Source organism: Hylobates moloch, unplaced genomic scaffold (assembly GCF_009828535.3).
Source record: "Hylobates moloch isolate HMO894 unplaced genomic scaffold, HMol_V3 SCAFFOLD_13, whole genome shotgun sequence".
NCBI classification, from domain to species: domain Eukaryota; kingdom Metazoa; phylum Chordata; class Mammalia; order Primates; family Hylobatidae; genus Hylobates; species Hylobates moloch.
The window spans coordinates 75680913-75705198 of NW_026652288.1; the positions used below are offsets into that span (position 1 = coordinate 75680913).

At 31.0% G+C, this 24286-nt stretch overlaps 1 protein-coding gene across 1 annotated transcript in view; it reads right to left on the bottom strand.

Moving 5' to 3' along the window:
- Nucleotides 1-24286, bottom strand: part of SI (sucrase-isomaltase) — a 95037-nt gene that overhangs the window by 60935 nt on the left and 9816 nt on the right. The window contains exons 6-17 of the mRNA XM_032172262.2: nt 23275-23446; nt 21461-21560; nt 20391-20503; nt 17596-17721; nt 16880-17011; nt 16671-16790; nt 12876-12989; nt 7456-7540; nt 6799-6916; nt 3864-4035; nt 2754-2870; nt 648-802 (exon numbers count right to left, since the gene is read on the bottom strand). Of these exons, the coding sequence (XP_032028153.1) occupies nt 648-802; nt 2754-2870; nt 3864-4035; nt 6799-6916; nt 7456-7540; nt 12876-12989; nt 16671-16790; nt 16880-17011; nt 17596-17721; nt 20391-20503; nt 21461-21560; nt 23275-23446 (1524 nt within the window). The remainder of the gene's footprint in view (nt 1-647; nt 803-2753; nt 2871-3863; nt 4036-6798; nt 6917-7455; nt 7541-12875; nt 12990-16670; nt 16791-16879; nt 17012-17595; nt 17722-20390; nt 20504-21460; nt 21561-23274; nt 23447-24286) is intronic.

Consider the following 24286-nt stretch of genomic DNA (forward strand, 5'->3'; position numbering starts at 1 on the left):
GGGAAGAAGGAAGGAAGAAAAGAGAGAAAGAAAATTAGTTCATCTCATACTCAGAAAAAATCTATCATAGATGACAAGGTTACTTTTTATTTATACAAAAACTCTTCTGTTTAATTATTTTCTCCTATAAGATAGGTTCATAAAGTATAGGAAATCTTTCATATTCTACTTTTTTCACTTAAAGCTTTTTTGTGGTAAACTCTAGTTTTTACCTGAATTTAAAAGGATCTTTAAGTCATCACAGAAAAGCCCTGATCTGGTCAAAGATATATGCAAAAGTAAGCACAATTTCCCTTTTTTGTAAGTATTATACTCTACTCTTGATCTATATTTAGTTTATTGTTTGAATATTTAGTTGTTGTATTTTTAATAATTCTATGCTTAATCTCTTTACTGATAAAATATCCTCACATATTTTATATATCTTTTCCTTGTAAGTTCTATTTAATTCTCTCATTTCTATCTAAACATTGTCCAATTAAATATATTTACTGGCATCATTATATAGCTCTTCAAATCATTTATACAAATGTAAAAACAAGCAGCAGAAATTTAATTGATATCTTGATTTATCTCCGTTAATCTTTTCTGTATAAGTTTGAACATACTTTAAAAGGTGTTATTAAATTATTGTACATAGTACTCACTCATGAAGAACTGGTCTTGCTACTGTTTCTCCAAACACATGGGCTTTATAAAACAGAGTGTAGAGGAAAGGTAATAAGGTGTAGCGAATAGTTAAATAGTGCCTTGATGAATTAACCAAAAGCGAATTCTGCCCAAAAAATGCAGGATCCTGATGCTGTAAGATAGAAAGAGAAATTAAAATAAGAAAGCTAAAATAAGAGTGAAAGTTAAAGTAGGAGCTTTTTAATCTGCTTTTTAAAGCAAACTACATAAATTTCAGCTTGTTTATGAGAAACTAAAATTATTCCTATTTCATCATCAAAGTGTCTGAATGACTATTTCTAGGTTTTGTTATATGTTTTAATTAAACTTAATTTTGAAGTGGACATTTCAACATAAAGTGTTGCCACAGAAAAATAATTTTTTTAACAAAATAGAATTTTTATCTTGTAAATCAATGTTTCATGCTTCCTCGCACCCACAGCCTTTATCATGGAATATTGTAATCCCTACCAGTGAAGGTAGAGCATACCTACCCACGCTTTGACGTGGCGTTCAGTCATGCAAACTACTCTGGCCAATACGATGTTATTATATGTGACACATTAAAGCAGAGGCTTGAAATGGGCTTGCTTAAGGACTTACTGTTTTATGCCATTGCTACTAGAATTATCACAGGTAGGTTGCTGGCTCAGGAACACAGGGAACAGAGTTACCTGGACAGCCTGTAGATCTACAATTTGAAGTGCAGCCTCTCTACTGAGCTCAGGGGAGATAAGTGGCTCCTTCACCCAAGTAACAGTGATATGGACAAGCCTGTTTAGACCTCTTGCTTTGGGTAACAATATTAACTGAAGACCTCAGCTACTGTCTCCCTGAATCCACTATTAAGTTGCACTGAAAACTATGTTTCCCAGTGCTGCTCCCAGCCTTGAATGAGCATAGTAAGAACACCATGCAGGCTCATTCCTGGGAGATTTGAGAAAGATCAATGGTCAACTTTCCCTGAAGGACTCCCCACTCACTTGACTGAAACTTGGTTAGAACTAGGCTGCAATTCGGGATTCTCCCTACCAAACCACCTTCCTTCCCTTCATCTTCATCAAGTTCAGACCTGAACAGTGGTCTGCAGGCTCTCCTCATTTTCTCATGCCCACTCCCTTTATCATTCACATTATTTCACCAATAAATTTCAAAATTTATTTCTGTCTTATCATCAGCATTTTGGAGAATACAAATGAACGTAGAGTGTTGTGTAATTTCTATCAAAATCTCCCATGGACACACATTTCCTGAAAGTATCATTTCGGTGTATTAGGAAGAAACTAATCTCCAATTGGTACCTTAATTATTTTCGATTATGCCTCCTTCCAGGCTGAGCTCAGTAGTTGTCCCTCTTCTCAAAAACAATATAAGCCCTGTATGCAACCAGTGTGTGAGCATTGAATGGTTTCTTAACCAACAGATACTTAACTGACTTAATGGTTTAACTGAATTTTACTATTCTCTCTGAAAAACATGCCTATGATCGTGAGCCCACAGTATGCTGAGTTCCCAGGGCTGGTAGACTAGATTTGTATTGTCTTGCACTTCTGCTTCTACCAGTCCAAAACTGTGTTTTAAAAGTGTTAGTTTTGTTTTTGTCTCTATGCCAGTTCTATTTATTATTGAAAGATGCTGGACTCTAATTGTTTTGTGCGTATCTTTAAATTTTTGTTTTACATGAACTAAACAAAAACTCAAAATCCATGACAGTATATTATAACTTTTCTTTGTATAAAAGTTACCTGGAACTTACATTGTTAGAATCCAATAATTCATACTCTAAAAGCTTTGGCTCTACTTTAAAATACTGGTAAATTAATATACTTGTACAGTGTATGCGTTAGTCTCAACTAAAATATTTGTACTGTGAATACATTTCATTTCATGACTTCCTTATTTGACCGTTTTTTAAAAAATGTAAAAATATACAAAATGTGTATAGGACTTGAGAGAGGGACTTCTAACAATGCTTTATAAATTATGCTACAATCTTTCAGACCATATACTCTGTAGATTTAAGAACATTAATAAAAATTATGATTGTGTTTTATCTCACAACACGGAGAACAAGAGGCACTTACTTCATATCCGTCAGAATTGTGGTTTCTGGAAAATGGATAAAATGCCCCAAGTTGCATCCATCTTCTGCAAAGTTCTTCCGTGGTTTCAGCCTCAAATCCACAGATATCTGCTCCAACCTAAATAACAAATATATTTACTATTTATAATGCTAAGATTCTCAAATTTGCCTAGAGCATCACACTGTATGCCTCAACTGATTAATGTGCGTTATATGCAATTTGTTTTACTCCTTTTATATACGCTTCCTTAAACCAATTTATTTTCCATTTTTGCTTCATCTTTGTCTCTAGTTGCATTATTTTACAGGTTCTTTCCTTCACTGGCCCTTTATGCATTTTCTTACCCTTTTGTATTTAAATTTTACTCATTTTTTATTTTGATGTTCTCATTAATTCATTGTAAAAGATGAAATTATTGTATGAAAATATGTTGCTTCTTAATCCCAAACTAAACTTCTTTGGTTTGATTTTTCTTATTTATAATATAATATGTAACTGTAGGAATAAAATAACAAACTGTGACCATGTGCTCATGTTGAGCTTTGAAATTAATTATTCCAAATAAAATTGAGCTTTGCCCAATGTGTACCCATATAAGACTGCATTATCCTTATTCAAGGACCCTCCAGAAAATACTATCCTGAATTTAGTACACATTTTCTCCACTTTTGAAATTTTAAACATTTTTTTCTGTTCTTATGGTTTATATTCTAAACAAAATATTATCTTTTAAAACTAAACTGATAATCTAGTATTTTAAATAGACTTAGACTTCTGACATTTATTTTTATAACCAATATATTTGAACTTTTCTTCACCATCCTATTTTTTCTTTATATATTTTATATAAGCTTTTCTATGCTGTTTATATTTGTTTTCCTCAATTATCTTGATTTCATTGAATTTTATTAGTTCTACATTCCCACTTTAATGGTTTGAAAATTATAGATACCATCTGTATTCTTATTTTCCTCATAAATTCCATAAAAATAAAAAACTGAATTATTTCTGTAATGTGCCTTTTGATCATTTTACTAAAATTCATAAGATTACATTAAAAATTAATGTAATTGTTGCTTTTATGAGTAACACTGTATGAAACTGTCTTACCAAAGGTATTCCAAACAAACCAAACTCCAGCATTCCAGTTATAGACCATTCCATTTGTTCCCATGAAGCAGTATTGTCTCCTAACCAATGTGCAGCATGTCTTCCAGATCCAGCAAATGTTGAGCGGGTAAGAATGAAGCTTCTCTTATTAGGAAAAACTTTTTCTACAGCTCTAAAAATACAACAAAATTAATAAATAAAATTTATTTTTAAAAATAAAGTTGGTATTTAAATTCTAAAATTTCGTAATTCCAAAGCCATGTGATATAGTTTGGCTGTGTCCCCACCCAAATCTCATCTTGAATTGTAACTTCCACAATTCCCACATGTTGTGGGAGACACCCGATGGGAGGTGATTGAATTATGGGGGCGGGTCTTTCCTTTTCTTGTGATAGTTAATGAGTCTCATGAAATCTGTTGGTTTTAAAGAAATGGGGGTTTCCCTGCACAAGCTCTCTCTTTGCCTGCTGCCATCCACCTAAGATGTTACTTGCTCCTCCTTGTTTTCCGCCATGATTGTGAGGCCCCCTCAGCCATTTGGAACTGTAAATCCAATAAACCTTCTTCTTTTGTAAATCGCCCAGTCTCAGGTATATCTTATCAGTAGCATGAAAATGGACTAATACACCATGCCATAATATTTATAATAATTATGTCAAAATTTTATATCAAGTTTGTATTTTGCTGTTAATATTTACTTACTTAAATATATTCTGGTAAAATACAGTGAAAGGGAATTTTTAGAAATCACTAAATTTTGAATGACTCCAATCATCCTTTACCAAATTAAATAAACATGTGCATTTGGTATCCACTCAACACTTGGTTTTGAAATATACTACTTAAAGTAATTGAATTCCCTTATAAATAGAAAATATTATACCTGAACTTGAACTCAATACACTTTTTGTAGCGTGGTGACTCCAATTATATATTCATTTCTACATTTTCAAATATTAGCAGGCAAGGTTGGGCTAAAACTTACGTATTTAAGAGAATTTATTTATTTTTTTTAGTTTCTAGAAGTTAACCACTGTCCACAACTACAAGCATCACTCATGTTACCCAACTATTATTGATAACATTTTCATAATTGGAAACAATTAGGAAATGTGTAACTATATTCTCAAGTGCTTTTCCATGTTATAATCTTTATTACATTGAAACATAGCCTGTTTTTTCTTTCCTAAGATATATTAACTTAAACACTGTTACATGTAATACTCTATTGAGTTTACAAAGTAAATTAAACTAACACCATGAAGACAGTGGTTAAGAGTTCTGGTATCAGTATGATTTAGGACCAGAAAAATACAAATTTGAATAAACAATCACAACTGTTTAATTATGAGAAAATCATAAGTATATTGAGAACAATATTTGGTTTATTGACTATTATATCACGGGACCATTAACAATGCTTGAAAATTAGCAGATAATGAACATATGATTGTTTTCTTCTTTTGTTTTATATCATATTTTATAAAAACATACTAGAAAATTACTTAGAAGGATATTAATTAGAAAACTATGTTTTAATTAAAATATTTCTTTTTGAAAAATAGTTAAAGACCTGTTCTTGGGGCAATATTTTCCCAGGCCAATTGTGAGATGCAAGCTGAAAACACAGTTATATTCAGAAATGGTAAAATTTTTAATGATAATTTAAATCTAGGAGTTAAAAAAAGGGTCTCAGTTAAATATATATATACATACACATTTATGTATATATTTATATATATAAAAAGGGTCTCAATTAAATATATATACATATAATTATATTATACGTATATAAATATATACATATTTTTATATATAATACGTATATATTTATATACATGTTTAAGTTAATATATCTTAAGAAAGAAAAAACAGGCTATGTTTCAATGTAATAAAGATTATAACATGGAAAAGCACTTGAGAATATTGTTACACATTTCCTAATGTTTCCAATTATGAAAATGTTATCAATAATAGTTGGGTAACATGAGTGATGCTTGTAGTTGTGGACAGTGGTTAACTTCTAGAAACTAAAAAAAAATAAATAAATTCTCTTAAATATGTAAGTTTTAGCCCAACATTGCCTGCTAATATTTGAAAATGTAGAAATGAATATATAATTGGAGTCACCACACTACAAAAAGTGTATTGAGGTATACGTATATATTATATGTATATATATTTATATACATATGTATATATATTTATATACATATGTATATATATTTATATATACATATGTATAAATATATATACATATAACATATATTATACATATATAAATATATATATAATATGTATATAAATATATACATATAATATATATTATACATATATAAATATATATACATATGTATATAAATATATATATACACACACATTTATATATATATATATAGAGAGAGAGAGAGAGAGAGAGAGAGAATCATTCTTTTTTTTTTTTTGGAGACTGAGTCTAGCTCTGTCGCCCAGGTTGGAGTGCAGTGGCACAATCTCGGCTCACTGCAACATCTGCCTCCTGGGTTCAAACTATTCATCTGCCTCAGCCTCCCAAGTAACTGGGATTACAGGTGCCTGCCACCTCGCCCAGATATATTTGTATTTTTAATAGAGACTGGGTTTCACCATGTTGGCCAGGCTGGTCTCAAACTCCTGACTTCAGGTGTTCTGCCTGCCTCGGCCTCCCAATGTGCTGGGGTTACATGTGTGAGCCACTGCACCCAGCCTACCATGTCATTCTTAATAAATGAGTCCCAAATTCATGAATATTAGTAACAGAACTGATATTTTGAATGCCATAACTTTTTAGCTGGCATAAAATGTTATCTTTCTTTTTTTAACTTTGCTATTTCCTAACTATTAATACATTGATAAATTATCAAAAACATTTTAAACAATAAATATGAAAGAAGTCTTTGAATGAAATTGCACTTACTGCTCTGTGGCTATAGCCATGCTGTACCCATAGAGGCTATGAACATCATACTCTTTCCCCCAGTTCTGCACAGCATCCATGCAAATTGTTTTGGAATACATGAGTTTGTCAAGAATATCTTTGAGAAAATACATAAGAAACATTTCTTACATTTTTCCATTATAAACGTTATAATATATATTTTCCATTATAAATGTTATATCCCTTTTCTTTTCTGCTACGAAATTCCATATTTGGTCAAAAATAATGAAAAAGGACAATTCAATTAAACCTAATTAGGTCCTCATCTTTCACTCCTGCTGAACTTGGATTAACTATTAGATTTATATTTACACTGGTAAATACTCTGTTTCCTAACTTCAATAACAAATAATTTAATTTTAAAAATAACCTTTAACAATATAGAAATATACCTATACCCAACTATATTGTACATTATATATTTATGGACCAATTTTAAAGCCTTATACTAGATTAGTCTATTTAAATATAATCCTAGGCAGAAAATATTTGGCTGAAGAAAAAATAAACAAATTGATTTTATGGTTTTAAAACTATACCAAAAATTGTAATTTAGAAATATATGTTAGAAATTACCAGTCAACTAGAAAATTATTCTCAGTTAAAACAGTAAATAGATAACCAAATAAATTTTACCAGGAGTAAAAGGTGGATAATTCAATTTGTTGACATTACATCCTTTTGTTGAACCTTGAATAAAGCTGGAAACTTCATTCATGTCCTGAATGGATACAAAATGAAGAATAGCAGATTTTACATAATTATAAATCCTATTAGCAGAAATTCTCTAGTTGTTGGAAAATGTTTTATATAAGATAACCATAATGCTCATTAATTCCTAGAAGATAAATATAAGCTACCAACCTAAAAATAAACAGAATGTCTATATCAGATAAGTATCTTAGATGGGATAAAGAGATTTTAAACAATCAAAATGTAGTTCATGTATCTAGTTTTGATTATATATATATATTACATTAATTATAAGTCTTAAGTCATTTCTAAATAGCTATTAGTCTTCTCTTTATGAGTCCATTAATATATACATTCCTTGCATATTCATTGATTCAACCTATTTTGTTTCATTTAATCTTTATCTAGTTTCTATGATGTGCTAAGCACATTGCTAGCAGCAAAATTTGCCTACCAACAGCTCCTATACACTCATAAAAGAATGAAAGTTTTAAAAAGGCAAATAGCCTTTAGTATTTTAATTAAAATAGTTATGGCTTCACAGAATCTCTGAAACATTCAGAGAACCCCAGGTAAGCACGATCACACTCTGAGAACCAAGACCTAAACCGCTCTTGAAGAAATAGTGGTGGGATATTACGTTCATGGATTTTATAGCCATTTTAACATAGGCCCCAATCTCGTCCCACTACCTACTAGCTATGTAACCATAACCCAGTTAAGTCTTTGCACTAAAAAAGATAAATTTTATAAAATCATGTATCACAGCACATATACTCAGGAAATATGCATTCCGTCTTCTCTGCAAACTGTGTCGAGGACTTCCATAAGCCTCATTTTTCACATCTCTGTAACAGTCTCCTTTCACATAAAGGCATCACATTTAGTCACATCCTTATCTATGTTACTTTTATTTCCCTCAGAAAAAGTAGATTTTCTTAATTACATTTCCTTTTCCCCATCCACATCATGCCCATATTTTAAGACTCACTGCTTTTCACCTTCTTGAATTCTTCCCCTCTTATTTCAGCTTTCAATCCTCCCTTTAACCTTAACAATGCTATATTAACTTTGCAATCATTAAACCTATCTTTCATACTGCTTTCTGAGACTTCCCAAATAGATAATATTTATAACATGTTAGAAAAGATCTGAGACTGATGGTGTCACTTAAAGACACTAATACAATAATTTTTAAAAAACATGTAATGGTGAATCATTTGTACTGTAGTCATTTGTTTCATAAAATTATAACTATAACTAGACATACTTATTTAGTTTGCAAAAGCTTCCCTAAATACTGAGTTCCTCTGACCCAAGCACATTCAATATGATTATTCATCTCTATTATTCTCAAAACATTCTCATGAAAGTTTCTAACTGTGGATATAAAAAGAAGCTAAGGAAATTTGATACATGGAATTGAAATGATAAATTAATGGTGCTCAAGGGAAAAATGAATAGATTTGTTATCATGACACATTTAATCAGTATATATTTCCACTTCCCAAATGTTTTCAGAGTAAGCAGAAATGAGAGAAATTAATATAGTTATTCCAAAGTACAAAAATATCTAAAGCTACATTGATTTATTTTTTTGAAATTGTCTGGAATGTTATATTCAATTTTGTTTCCTGTGTCCAGTAGAAATTAATAATGGTATACCATAGTTATACAGCAAATAAGTGTAGGTAAACTATGTTTTTCTTCATGATTCCACCAATAACATTAAATTTTTAAAAAACTGCTACTGAAATGTATAATTTGGGAATAGTGAGCTGCATTATTTTAAATTTTAAAAGCGTCTTTTTCTAAACAATTTTAACATCCAAGTATATAACATAGTTGAGGAATTGCAAGGGCAAAACACTCAACTATGATATTAATATCATTTCTATTTGAGTTAAATATGTGTAAATTTGCCATAAATTTCACAAAATCTTTCATCACTGAAAGTAAACATTATTATGTAATTTAAGGATGAACACATTTTTAGAAAAAAATTAATTGGTTTTACTGAAAATAATTTTAAAAATGTTTAAAAGTTTTATTGTACGACTATTTTACCATGATTGAATCAGAATGTGATTATTTTTCCAGCTCACAATAAAAGGGAAAATAGTTTTTTGAACCAAGAACATAAATTATTAACCTACTGAGGCAAAAATTTTTTTCATAATTTTAACCGTATTTTACATAAAACATGACATTTAATATTTTAGTAACCTTCCTTAAATATGTCTGAAGTATGTCTATATAGCAAGATTGTATTAAATTAAACTTACTACCTGTATTTTAAAAGAATTTATCTATTGTAGTGTTTTTTAAGTGGCATTTTGAAAATTATAAAAGCATTTTAATTCTCTAACTTATCCAAATGATTTAAGTGAAACTACAGTTATTTAATATCATATACCAGTGCATTAAATTAAGATTTTTAATATTACAACTAGTAGATTTGGAACATTGTAGTCATGAGGCAAAAGCCTCAGTGGATTGATCGTAATAAGAACATCTAAAGATATGTAGGTATCATTCAAATCATCTTAAGTCTATTAAAAACTATTTTTTGAGGCCGAGGTGGGTGGATCACTTGAGTCCAGGAGTTCCAGACCAGCCTGGCCAACAATGCAAAACCCCGTCTCTACTAAAAATACACAAATTAGCTGGGCGTGGTGAAGTGCACCTGTAATCCCAACTCCTCGGGAGGCTGAGGCAGGGAGAATCTTTTGAACCCGTGTGGCAGAGGTTGCACTGAGCCAAGATAGCGCCACTGCACTACAGCCTGGGTGACAGAGCAAGACAAGTCTCAAAAAAAAAAAAAAAAAGTCAACTTTGTTTCTGAGAATGTACCTCAAGCTTCTTTAAAATTCCTTAAAAATTGTGAGTGATCTGACGGCATTTTATACTCACATTTAAACTAAATCTAAATAAATACAGACCTGTTTTTAAAAGAATTTATGAAAGAATTTCATTTTTATAAGATTCCCATGAAATGTAGAAAGAATATAACCAATTAAGCTTCTAGTTATTTGGATATGTAAACTTATTTGGACATATCTTCTTAATAAAATTTATGTTTCCAAATACTATATATTAAACTATTCAGTTTTTTCATTGAATAATTTCGCTTATTAGATTTTTAAGAATAGAACTAAAATAACAACATGATATCAAAATATGTATATGTATTCAAAAATGGAAATGGCATTTTAATTTTTAACATATTGACTAACACTTTTGAAATCATAGCTTTAGTTTTAATTATACTAAGTACAGTAGACTTTTGTTTCTCAACTATTAGGGAATTATTTCACAAATGATGTAAAAAAGAGAATTCAAATTTATTATATTTTATACACAAAAACTATACTTCAATGACAATTAAGCTCACATCATTTCCCAAAGTGATTTTAATATTTAAACCTAAAATTCACAAATATTAGCATGGAAACTAAATTATAAATCTAGTAAATTATAAAACTATTTTTATACTTGACATAAATATAAAAGTTTATCAGTTGAATAACAACTTGTTTTAGCTGGATCAGAAACAATAATCTGAAGAAAGTGAAATAATTAGATAAACCACTTAGCAGTGTGATATGGCAAGTATTTAAATAATAGCTAAAAGTAGAATATCCACTGTTTATCCATGATATGCATTAGTTCACTGATGTTCACTGATCTTTGAAATTATACTGCGTTTTATGTTGTGTTTTTTGTTTGTTTGTTTAAGGTTTAGTTACAATGCTTCTGTAGCAGTGTTGGAAATACTCTGCCTTTCTCAAATAACCTATCCCACACTTTGGAGGTGAATTAGGAATTTCAGTTTTCAATGAATGCAAGAAATGCAATATTCTGTCTTTTTATAACACAATCAGGCTCTGTCTCACTATTCCTACAGTATTATTTATACTTGTAACCTTGCCATAATCAAAGTGGCTCCTAACTAGGAAAAAAATAAAAGACTAAAGAAACTTTCAATATAGGTTAAATAATATAAGAACTAGAATTTAAAATAAAGCTCAAGATCACAGTAAAATTTTTTTATTTCTACCAATTGCTAGTTATTAGTGGTGTGATATCACCGATTTTATGTTAAATAATGGAAGTCTTTTCATCTTCATTTTGTTACTGTCATCATAGGAATTCTGAAGATTATGCTAATCCTTTACGCAAATCCATGTTGTCAGCAGAAAACATAATTTTTCCATCTTTGTATTCCCAACAACATATCTGATAGATACATGGTGCAAAATAAATATTTGCTAACTAAATGGTTGATTGAGTTAATAAATAAGTGAATAATTAGAATAATGATTGAATCAATAGTGAGCACTTAAGGAAAATAGAGATGGTGTGGACCTAAAAACCAAAGAAAATATAGTCACCCCTAGTGTGTCCATTATGTATTTTTTTCCGAATTCTATGCAGTTGTAATTTAGTTTCCATCCCCAGCAGCAGGCCATCAATAACTACAGGTACACAACTTCATTTAAAGAAACTCTTAAACACTTGTATTTTTTTTTTCTTTTTTGAGACAGAGTTTCACCCTTGTTGCCCAGGCTAGAATGCAGTGGCACCATCTTGGCTCACTGCAACCTCCACCTCCCGGGTTCAAGCAATTCTTCTGCCTCAGTCTCCAGTGTAGATGGGATTACAGGCATGTGCCACCAAGCCTGGCTAATTTTTGTATTTTTAGCAGAGATGGGGTTTCACCATGTTGGTCAGGCTGGTCTCGAACTCCTGACCTCAAATGATTGGCTCACCTCAGCTCCCAAAGTGCTGGGATTACATGCATGAGCCACCACGCACGACTGTATTTTTCTTTAATGAGTTTATGAGCAAACTAGGATTCTGTTTGTTGCTTTTTTGAGATACAGTAATACTTAACCTATTGCCAATTTTTATTTGTTCTTTTCCATAGCTTACTAAAGAGAAGTCTCTAAAGGACAGGGGCTTATTCAGATCATATTGCTGCTGTTGCTTGACTGTGATAAACTTTAATAAATATTTTGTTAATTGCACTGCAATAGGCTTATCACCAAATCTTATTAACTAATTTTCAGGTAAATGATTAGTCATAAATGAACAAAACCTTGGATATGGAAATAAAATTTATTCTATAAAGTGTATTGCTAAAAACGAAAAACCTTGATTGGCATTTTTTGTTTTGTTTTTTTTTTCTTACTTATGCACATGATGGGTTATTTATACATTCTAGGAAAAAACATTATAGTAGCTTTAAATTTTATGTTGAATACATCAGAAAAAAATGTATCTTGTTGACTTAGTAATTTTTACAGATAAATAATTTTATGGTCTTTGACCAAAATCATTGGTTTAAAATAGCTACTTACAATCCAAAGTCCATCATATTGCACTTCTTGATGGAAAATACTGCATTCATTTGCCCACCAATCAATGCAGTTTGGATTAGTGAAATCAGGGTATACTGTTAATCCTGGCCATACCTAGAAGAATAGATCATTCACATATATACATAAAAAATAGAAAAATAAATAAATGGAATTTCAAATTAATGAAGTTAAGAATAGTAAAAAAATTAAAGTTATTCTGCTTCTTTAGGTGTATGTGACTCATATATAAATTTACAAGAATATCATGACTATTTAAAAGGCATTTAAAGAAGAGCAGTAAAAAAAAAAGGTGACATCATGAAGCATTTCGGAAGAGAAAAATTATCAGAACATGGTATAAGGCTGCTATTTTGACTGTAAATTTGTTTTTGAGCATCCTTGTAGGATAGCTTAATAAATACACAATAAATATTCTATATAGTATATTTTATATCCCATAAAAGAAAGCACATTAGCTTATTTCCAAAGGTTTATGCCTCCGAGCAATCTTAAAAAATGTCTTTTATGTTTATTTTTATGAATAAACATGAATATGATACATACTGGGCACTATTTCAAGTACTTTCATAATTACTAACATATAATCTTCATTAGAATTTTTGAAAGCAGGTACTATTTTTATCACCACTTAACAGATGAGGTAGGTACTGTAATTAAAGTCGTTTTGCAGATTAGAGAAGTAATGCCCAGAGAAGTTAAGTAAGTTGTTCAAAGTCAAACCACTAATAACAGGTACAGCAGCAATTTAAACCCAAACAGTCTTACAGCTGAGTCCATGCTGTTAAACACTGTGTGTATTATGCTGTCTTCTTCTGATTTAGGCTTCTTGAAATTATTTTACATTATTTGACTTATTACTTACAATAATCACATTAGGCAAGGAGAATTTAATTTCAGATAAATTGAGCTAAATTATATTTTTTGTATCCAAATATTTCAAATTGGCTGTCTGATCCATAAGGAACAAAGCTGATGTTAACATGTATTCTGTGAAATATTAATTAAGGGTAGGAAACTGTGTGGGCTTTCTTTTTTTTTTTACAAAAGGAGTTCATAATTATTTAAAAGACTTTCACCAGAAACTTTAAGTTGGATGAATGTGATAAGAATGAAACTTATGGCAGAGAGACAGAGCAAAATGGCTGAAAAGAAGCTTCCAGTGACCATTCCCCCCTGCAGAAGCATCAAATTGAACAACTACCCATACACAAAAAAAGCACCTTCCTAAGAACCAAATTCAGGTGAGTGATCACAGTACCTGATTTTAGCATCATATCAAGGGAAGAATCATTGAAAAGGGTAGCAAAGAGAGTCTTGGATTGCATATACCACCCCTCTCACATTCCCTAACAGTGCCCATGGTGCATGGAGAGAGAATCTGTGCACTTTGTGAAGGGAGAGCAAAGTGATTGTGGTCCTTTGCATTGGAACTCCGTGTTGGCCTGCCACAGCAGAAAGTACAAAGGGGCAGAAATCAGCCTACACCCATAGATGGAGCATTTAGAACAGCCCTAGCCATAGCCTATGAGTCTGCAAGAGCCATGGCATTATTGGGCTTGAGGTGCCTCCTAAAGCAGATATAGCTGCAGTTAACGAAGACTTAGATCACAGAACCCAAGTCCCTTAGAATACCTGGAAAGCCTATCAATAAGGATGGGCAAAAACAAGCCTAGACTGTGAAGACTACAATAAATACCTAACTCTTCAATGCCCAGACATTGACAAACATCCACAAGCATCAAGACCATCTAGGAAAACATGAACTCACAAAACGAACTAAGTAAGTTACCAGAGACCAATCCTGGAGTGACAGAGATATGCAAACTTTCAGACAGAAAATTTGAAATAGCTGTTTTGGGGAAATTCAGTGAAATCCAGGATAACATGGACGAGTTCAGGGTTCTATGAGATAAATTTAATGAAAAGATTGAAATAATTTAAAAGAATCAAGCAGAAACTCGAGCTGAAAACTGCAATGGACATACTGAAGAATGCATGAGAGTCTTTTGATAGTAGAATTGATCAAGCAGAAGAAAGAATTAGTGAGCTCGAAGACAAGCTATTTGAAAAAACACAAAGACAAAAGAAAAAAAGAATAAAAAACAATGAAGCATGGCTACAAGATGTAGCAAATAGTCTCAAAAGTGCAAATCTGAGTTATTGGCCTTAAAGAGGAAGTAGAGAGAGAGAGAGAGATATAGAAAGTATATTGAAAGGGAAAATGACAGGAAACATCCCAAACTTAGAGAAATATATCAATATTGAAGTACAAGAAAGATATAGAACACCAAGCAGATTTAACCCAAAAAAGACTACCTCAAGACATTTAATAATTAAATTCCCAAAGGTCAAGGATAAAGAAAGAATGAAAAAAGCAGCAGGATAAAGGAGACAAATAACATACAAAGGAGCTCCAATATATCTGACAGCAGACTTTTCAGTGTAACTTTACAGGCCAGGAGAGAGTGGCATGACATAATTAAAATGCTATACAGAAAAAAAAAAAAAAAAAAGAAAAAAAAAACTTTTATCTTAGTAGAGTATATCCAGTGAAAATATCCTTCAAACATGGAAAAGAAATATAGCCTTTCTCAAGCAAAAAAGCTGAGGGATTTCATCAACATCAGACAAGTCCTATAAGATATGCTAAAGAGAATTCTTTCTACAGCATTGTACAGATCATCCAGACAGACAGAAAATCAGCAAAGAAACATTGTCTTTAATCTTTATTATAAACTAAGTGGACCTCATAGATTTTTACAGAATATCGTATCCAATGGCTACAGACATTCTCCTCTTCAGCACATGAATTATTCTCAAGGGTAGACCAATGTCAGGCCAAAAAACAAGTCTTAAAATATATTTTTTTAAAAACTGAAATCATATCAAGTATTTTCTTCCACCACAATGGAATAAAATTAGAAATAAATAACAAGAATAACTTTGAAAGCTATATGAAAATATGAAAATTAAACAATATGCTCCTGAATGACCATTGGCTCAATGAATAAATTTAGGAAAAAATTGTACAAATGTTTTTAAAACAAATGATAATGGAAACACAACGTACCAAAATCTATGGGATAAAATGAAAGCAGTGCTAAGGGGAAAAATTATAGCAGTAAGTACCTATATCAAAAAAGTTGAAAAACTTTAAATAAACAACCTAGTCATACGTCTTAAAGAACTAGAAAAGTAAGAGCAAATCAAACCCTAAATTAGTAGAAGAAAAGAAAAAATGATCAGAGAAGAAATACATGAAATTGAAAAAAAAACCGTACAAAACAGCAACGAAATGAAAAGTTGATTTTTTGAAAATATAAACAAAATCAACTAACCTTTAGCTAGACTAAGAATAAAAGCAGGCCCAAATAAATAAAATCAGTGATTGAAAAGGAGACATTACAACAGATAACATAGAAATGCAAATAATTTTTAGAGGCTACTATGAGCAGCTATATGCCAATAAATTGGAAAACCCAGAAGAAATGCATAAATTCCTAAACACATACAATCTACTAAGATCAAACCATGAAGAAATTTATCTAGTATATCTTTACATTTTGCATGACTTCTTATAAGAACTGTTTTATAAATTCTTGGAATATTTTCTTTGTCTAATATCTTTCTCCACAATTAAAATATAAAATTCAGACTTCAAAGCAGACATACACACACACACACACACACACACACACACATGCACATCCACAGAAACTTTGTTTCAGAGAAGAAAATTTGAGCAGCACAATTTTAATAAACATCATATTTTACCTCTCCAATAATTGGTGTACTTCCATCTGACTCATTTACCCACACATGTTGTGCATTTCCCCTCTCATAGGTTGCATATGTTGTTCCATTGGCACGTCGACCTATGGAAATTGCAGGGTCCTAATAATAGAAAGAAGAAACTATGCAAAATCTATTAACTTACACATGTGTAAACACTAAAAATGTCTTAATGTATAATTGATTATTACCAAGATGATGACATATTTCTGTCCATTGTCATGCAAATCTTGCACAAATTGAGGGAGTCCGTTAAATGCAACTTCATCATAAGTAAAGTCTTTCTTGTCTTCCATGTAGTCAATATCAGTGACCTGTGTATCCTGAAAGTCAGAAGATTGTATTTCAATACATAGTACTGAAAGAGCTCTCTAATCAGGTCAATCTTTTATATTATAAACATAACCCTTAAAAAATAAATGAACGTCCATCCTTTCCATTTCACTAAAGAAGCAATTGTATTGTTTGTAAACTGGTTTTTCTAATTATTAAGTACAAAAGCATTAAGTGATTATTCATATTTGTCAGTGATAATGACTAGAATGCATTGTTTTTATATACGTGGATTTCAATGTACAAAAATCAAACTTATACATTTCAGAAAATTTTTTTAAAATATATAGATTCTAAAATTAAAGTCTATTTTAAAAACTATGATTCTGTTTACAGTGGAATATGTATTTTGTTCTAGTATAACTAACAATTGATTCTTCAAAAGCATACATTTGTAATTTCAGGGGGCAAGGGCATTACATATGAGATAAAATATACTTTACAATTAAAAGGCAGCCTCGTAATTATATTATATAATGTATACAGTAGATATTCCTGACAATTTCCTACAGTTATTATTATGTGACAATATTTAGCTTGATATATATTCCCACGAACCCTTCATTCTACTTACAAATGGTATGCCAGCTTCCCGGTTTCTCCTTACCACTTCTTTCACTACATCTAGTGACTTATAATTCCAGCGACTTAGTTGGAATCCAAGACTCCAATATGCTGGCATTGCTGGTAGTCCAACAAGCTTAAAGCAAATGAGCATGTAATTAGTTTGAATAGAAATAAATATATTTAGCATTAATAACCAAGGTTAGTGTGCCTCTTATTTTCTTATATATCTAAAATTCATTTAAGTTTATATAATTTAAACAAACATTTAGTGTTACCTGGATTCGAAAGAATTTTCTATTCTATTTGAATGTGTTATGAAATTTTTAACAAGTTTATGTCTTGTACTTCATGTTTTAGTTTGTGTTTAAAAATTAGAAAGTGCAGCATTATCAGAAAGTAGCATTTGCCAAGATATGTTTTGTCTATTGTAGAAAGTTAAATAATATAAGAAAAGCAACAAATAAATAGTAAAAGGGAAAATTTTCCACCACACTCCTATTTTCCATTACAAGTCACCATATAAGAAAAACAGGCCAGGCGTGGTGGCTCACGCCTGTAATCCCAGCACTTTGGGACGCCGAGGCGGGTGGATCACGAGGTCAGGAGATCACGACCACGGTGAAACCCCGTCTCTACTAAAAATCCAAAAAAAAACTAGCAGGGCGCTGTGGCGGGCGCCTGTAGTCCCACCTACTCCGGAGGCTGAGTCAGGAAAATGGCGTGAACCTGGGAGGCGGAGCTTGCAGTGAGCCCAGATCGCGCCACTGCACCCCAGCCTGGGCGACAGAGCAAGACTCCGTCTTAAAAATGAAAAAAAAAAAAAAAAAAAAGAAAAACAGAAAAGATGTTTAAAAGTACAGAATTTCTGTTTCCTTACATTTTGGCAGTTATCTATCTCCTGGTTTGCAAAAATGTTAATAAAATATATGTTCTGCAATGCTCCCACCCAGTTATCGCATAGGCTCTTTCTTATTCACATGCAGTGCCTCAGCTTCATTTCTTCCTCCTGGGGACAAGTGGATCGCCATCTCTTCCTATTTCTGTAATGGCCCAAGCAATCTCAGTGCAAGAGAATATCAGTGTCACATTACAACATAATTTTGCATAATTTTGCACATGGAAATTTGGATGTAACTGGTGTTATTTTTTTTCACTAAAAACTGAGTATTAGGTTATATATGATGCATAATCATACTTGACATAATAAATTTTCTTTGCTTTAGGCTTTTATATATTATATATATCTTATATATATATTATATATATCTTATATATATAATATATATATCCCATATATATATTATATATATATCCTATATATATATATATAGGATCCATGATTTCTCCATGATGTATATGTAAAAAGCTACTGGGTAACAATCAAAAAGAAATTAATTACTCATGTTGGGTTATTGTTTTGTATTCAAATGAAATACTAAACTTATTTCAAACTTGATATCAAATAAACCTGATATCAAATAAAGCTCTCAAGAATTAGTATGTTTTAAACTATACTCCTAAACACCATATGTTCCATAGAATTAAAGATTTAGACATGTGATTGAAATTTCTTCTCATATATGTGTGAAGAATCAACATATATGTTGACATAAATTTTTTCTCATATATATGTGAAGAATCAACATATATGTAACAATATTGTTTTTGAAATAGTTTGACATTCTGCTGACTTTACTTAACATGTGGGAAATAGCTATGCCAACTGATGTTTGACAATTGGAATGTCAAAGAGTATTGTTTCTCTCTCTTGTTCATGTGATAACCACACACAAAGTCTATATGTAGGCCAGCCTAGAACTGTAATTATGATTTTATGTTACAGATACTATAAATTTTGTGTGCTTCTTTTCTAAATTTTACATTTATAAACATAAATTTGAGAATGATTAGACAATGTAAATGATTAAACTGCAAAAAACCTTAGCTGCTCTAATTTCAGCTTTTTGGATCCTAATTTAAACTTTTTTTATAGTAATTCTCTTTTGAGATCATTTTTGCAAATGGGAATTTTATGTCAAAAGGTATATCAAGAAAATAAGATTTTTAAAATAGGCATAATCTTAAAATTTTATACCAATGAAAATAATTTTCTTTTCCATTATAGCACCAGGAATCATATATATCAACTGTTAGAAGAGAGAAATTACATGAAAGTTTTAGAATCATCTTCAGTGTAGGTCCTGGGTTCCCCACCTCTCTAAAGCCCATATTGGGCTCAGGTATACAATATGTTACTTAATATGTAAATAAGAGTTGCTTAGATAGTAACTTGAGATGTAAAGTTTCAGGCTAGGTTTCAAACTCAACTTTCTGAAGTCCCCAGGATAAGAGCCAATTTTCCTGGAGTTTACCTGCTATGAATTTTTAGCTAGATTCATTGGTCTTCTCACAACTCAGTTACCTCTAGGATTTTGACCAAAAGCATATATGACCTACACATTTATTGGCTATCCTCAATGTTAAATAAGATAGTTCCTTTTGCTTTATTCCATCAGATAAAGTCATGAAAAAGTAAATATTTAATATTCAACATCTCAGTGAAATCCAATTCTTGAACTCAGCTGCCTAGAAGTAAGAAATTTTGAATTCAGAAACATAGACACTTGAGTATATGTAGAGTTCATTGTATGGGGGAAAAATCATCTTAAATATGATAAGATTTTCGAAAACATTTAGCTAAGAGGCCCCTACTATGTAAAATAAAGTCATCTAAATATGTGGTCATGTTAGATGAAATAAAAGTATGCAGAAAAAATTTTATAAAATACACCTGAAACACACCTGTTGATACTGTTGAACTACTTGTTCTGGCGTATCTCCTAGAAAGATGTAAAAATCCAGAATGCCACCGGTAACTCGATATGTTACTATTGGAGTAGGCTGGATAAAAATCTCTGCAAAATAAAATTGGTAAACTTATATGTAAATAGTGAAAGGGATTATAGCAATTAATTGCAAAGTCCATTTAAATTAATTTGTATTAGCTACATTATTTTACAATATTTTTAAATAATTAAGAAATAATGAAATATTGAATGCAGGAATAACATGGGAAAAAAGTAAAACGCCAAAATGTCTGAGGCTTATAATAAAATATCCCAGCTATTTTCTTTCACAGATGGTGGCAAAAGCTCCCCTGGATATTGCGCTGCAAAGGGTTAGTTGCAAAGGATTAGTTCTCTGACGACCAAAAGATTTTTCTCTAAAACTTCATTTTTAATTAGTCATTTAAATTGAAGATTATCTGAAAGATCATATTATCACATATTAATTTCTAAAAGACAAAGTGTCAAAAGTTTTATTGTAAATTTTCTAAATGTAAGACAGAGTAACTGACTGGATAACCATGTAATAAACTGATCCTGGCTGAAATGTGATTAATTTCTTTAATTTTTTGTTATCACCAATTCACCTATTAGATATTACACTCATAATATTAAAAAGTAAAATACTACGTTATATGAATTATGATAAACTAAAAAAATACTCTTTTTTTCTATTTCCATAGACATCTTTTTTGTTTTCATTTGTAGTGGCATGTTTACTTATCTCGACAAATGAGATTGTGGGAATGAAAAGGCCCATTGGCATGGATATGTTTCAATATTCCTTTGAAAGGAAAATAGAGTGACTGAATGCCACAACATAGCATACTCTCCCCAAAATAGATGCACTGGCATGCAAAAATTGATTTTGTCTTTGATTTCAAAATCTTCTTATAATAATTTCACGTTAATATTAACTATAATAGAGTTTACTCTCACACACAATATGCATGATTGAAATAAAGAGAGCAGTTAAAACATTTCGAGTGAAATCTATAAATATATTATCAAATATATTATTCTTACCCATTGCATTGCTATTCATTAAAAAAACACCGAATGACTTTCCAGATGTATCTTCAATACACATAAAGAATGTTTGATGGCCATATAAATTATTATTATTCTATAAGGCAAGAATTTGAAAATATGATTTTCAAATATATTTAAAAAAAAAAGATTGTATATTTTACATGCTTTTCATGAATTAATTTGTTGCTATAATTTACTTCTCCTGTTTCCACACTAATTATCTTCACTATATGTACCAATGAAACATTATAGGTAAAACAAAAGACTTCAAACTTTTTAACATTATTAATATAGTAATGTATAAAATATATAACATATATTATACTATTAATATATTACTTAACTGTCCTGTTTTATTTTAATTACATTAATTTTAATAACTTATGCCCAGGTGGGTGGATCACGAGATCAGGAGATCGAAACCATCCTGGCTAACACGATGAAATTCTGTCTCTACTAAAAATACAAAAAATTAGCTGGGGGTGGTGACACACACCTGTAATCCCAGCTACTCAGGAGGCTCAGGCAGAAGCATCGCTTGAACCCAAGAGGCGGAGGTCGCAGTGAGTTGAGATAGCATCACTGCACCCCAGCCTAGGTGACAGAGCGAGACTCCATCTCAAAAATAAATAAATAAAATAAAAAATAAAAATAAGTAAAAATAATAACTTAGTCATGATAAGGTAATGGCATGTTTATCAATTAGGCCCATGTATGCCCAAGGTACTGCAGGAGCTTCCAAAATGATATGTACCCTCATAAAAATTTAGTAGCCTGTTTCTTGAGAGCTGATGAGGAGCTGACATGATACAGACAAACTGGAAATACACTGATTTGATGAAAGGAAAAAGACTTCCTGACTAATTGGATATGGACTTTTAAAGGAAAGGATGTATGGAAATTAGCTCTGACAGTCTCACTCTGGTGTTGATTATAGATAGTGATGCTGCGAACAGAGATTAGTAAAATTTATTAATAATTCTGTACCAAATGAAACTCTTTAAAACAACTACTCACTGGTTTATTTTTGATATAGAAATAGCATTGCCATTTAAAAAGCAATAACTGACAAACATTTGACCCAAATCAATCATGAATCAAAAATATTTTTTAAAGGTATGATGTTTGGTCTCAAAAAATCTCACATTTTTGAGCAACAAACATAGAAACAAACATATACAGGAATAATACCCTAATAGGATTATTATACTAAGTCAAGTATAAAGATAAAGACTAAGTCCTTATGGGAGAGTTTGGGAGAAGTTCTTATGAGATAAAATTTTCGTTGAGTGCTGAATGATATATGAGTGATAAAGAACATTAAGTTTCAGTACTTACCAAAAAAACAAACTGTGCAAAGATTTGAAGTTATGGAAAATGACCATATATTATAGAACAGTAAGAAGGCCAGAGATGCGTGAGATAATATCTGGTAGCTAGGCAGACATTGTATTATATGAAGACATGTAAAACAGTGTTTGGAATTATTCTAGTGCAATGGCTAGCCATTGATGGATATAAGTACAAGGTGAGTGAAAAAGGAATAATAAAATGCTATCATGAAAGTCAAAATAAAACATTTATAAACTGGAAATCCTGTGAAAACCTTAACGAAATCTGTTAGTCACTGAGTCAATTTAGAACCTATCTGTTGTCCCTCCCAAGCTAAACAAGCTTCTGTATTGGTATCAGTGACATTCAAACAGTGTAGTTGACCAGTTAAAATAAATGCTGTTTTCAAATATGCTAAGATTATCATCTGCTTTAATATAATGATTTTATTTATAACAAGAAAAATAATTTCTTACATCACCAGGAAGTTGGTCTCGAGTAAAAATTGGCCATGTTTTCCAGGATAAATCATGACGAAATCTCTTATGAACCTGTTCTCCAATACCATAAATATAATCACTTGGAAGACGAGTTGAGATCTGTAAGTACTGGTCAGAGTACACTAAGGGACCAATGCTGGTGTCAAACCTGCACCATAAAAGAAATAAAGAAATAATCTAATATATATACATATATATATACACATATATACACACATATATATACATATATATACATATATACATATATACACATATAACAAATTTCTTTTATGGAGTAATTTGTGTGTTTCTAAGAAGTGACCACTATACATATATACATATATATATGTATATATATATATAATGTTCTACCAGATACAGGTTTATGTTAACATCATCCAGAATATTTCATTTTAAACATGCCAGTGGTTAGCTTTGGTCACTTCTTAGAAACACACAAATTACTCCATAAAAGAAATTTGTTCACTGCATCAACACAATTTTTGCCAATATCTTTCACATCCATTTCTTCCTTTACTTTTCATCACAAGTTCAAAGCATAACTACCATTATCAATCACATTTCAAAGATGACACAAACTGGGATAATTAATTGATGTTTTTAGGGGTCACAAACTGGTAGGCAGGAGAGCCAAGTTTCAAACCCAATTCTGCTTGCTCTAGGTACTAGATTTTAAAATACAATATTTTACTGGCTTCCACACTTAAAAATTAAGTTTGAAAGCATTTTTCCCCCAAAAAGTTTTACGCTTTATGCAGATGGAATATGTACTATAAGAAATGCTAAATGATGTTTATGATTTGTATGCTTTTATTTTTATTGACAATCAGTCATTGTATATACAGTCAGCCCTCCATATCTGTGAGTTCTGAATTCATGGATTCAACCAACCAGGGATGGAAACTATTTGAGGGGAAAGAAAAGAATGGTGCGTCTATACTGAACATATAAAGACTTATTTTTCTTGTCATTCTGCACTAAACAA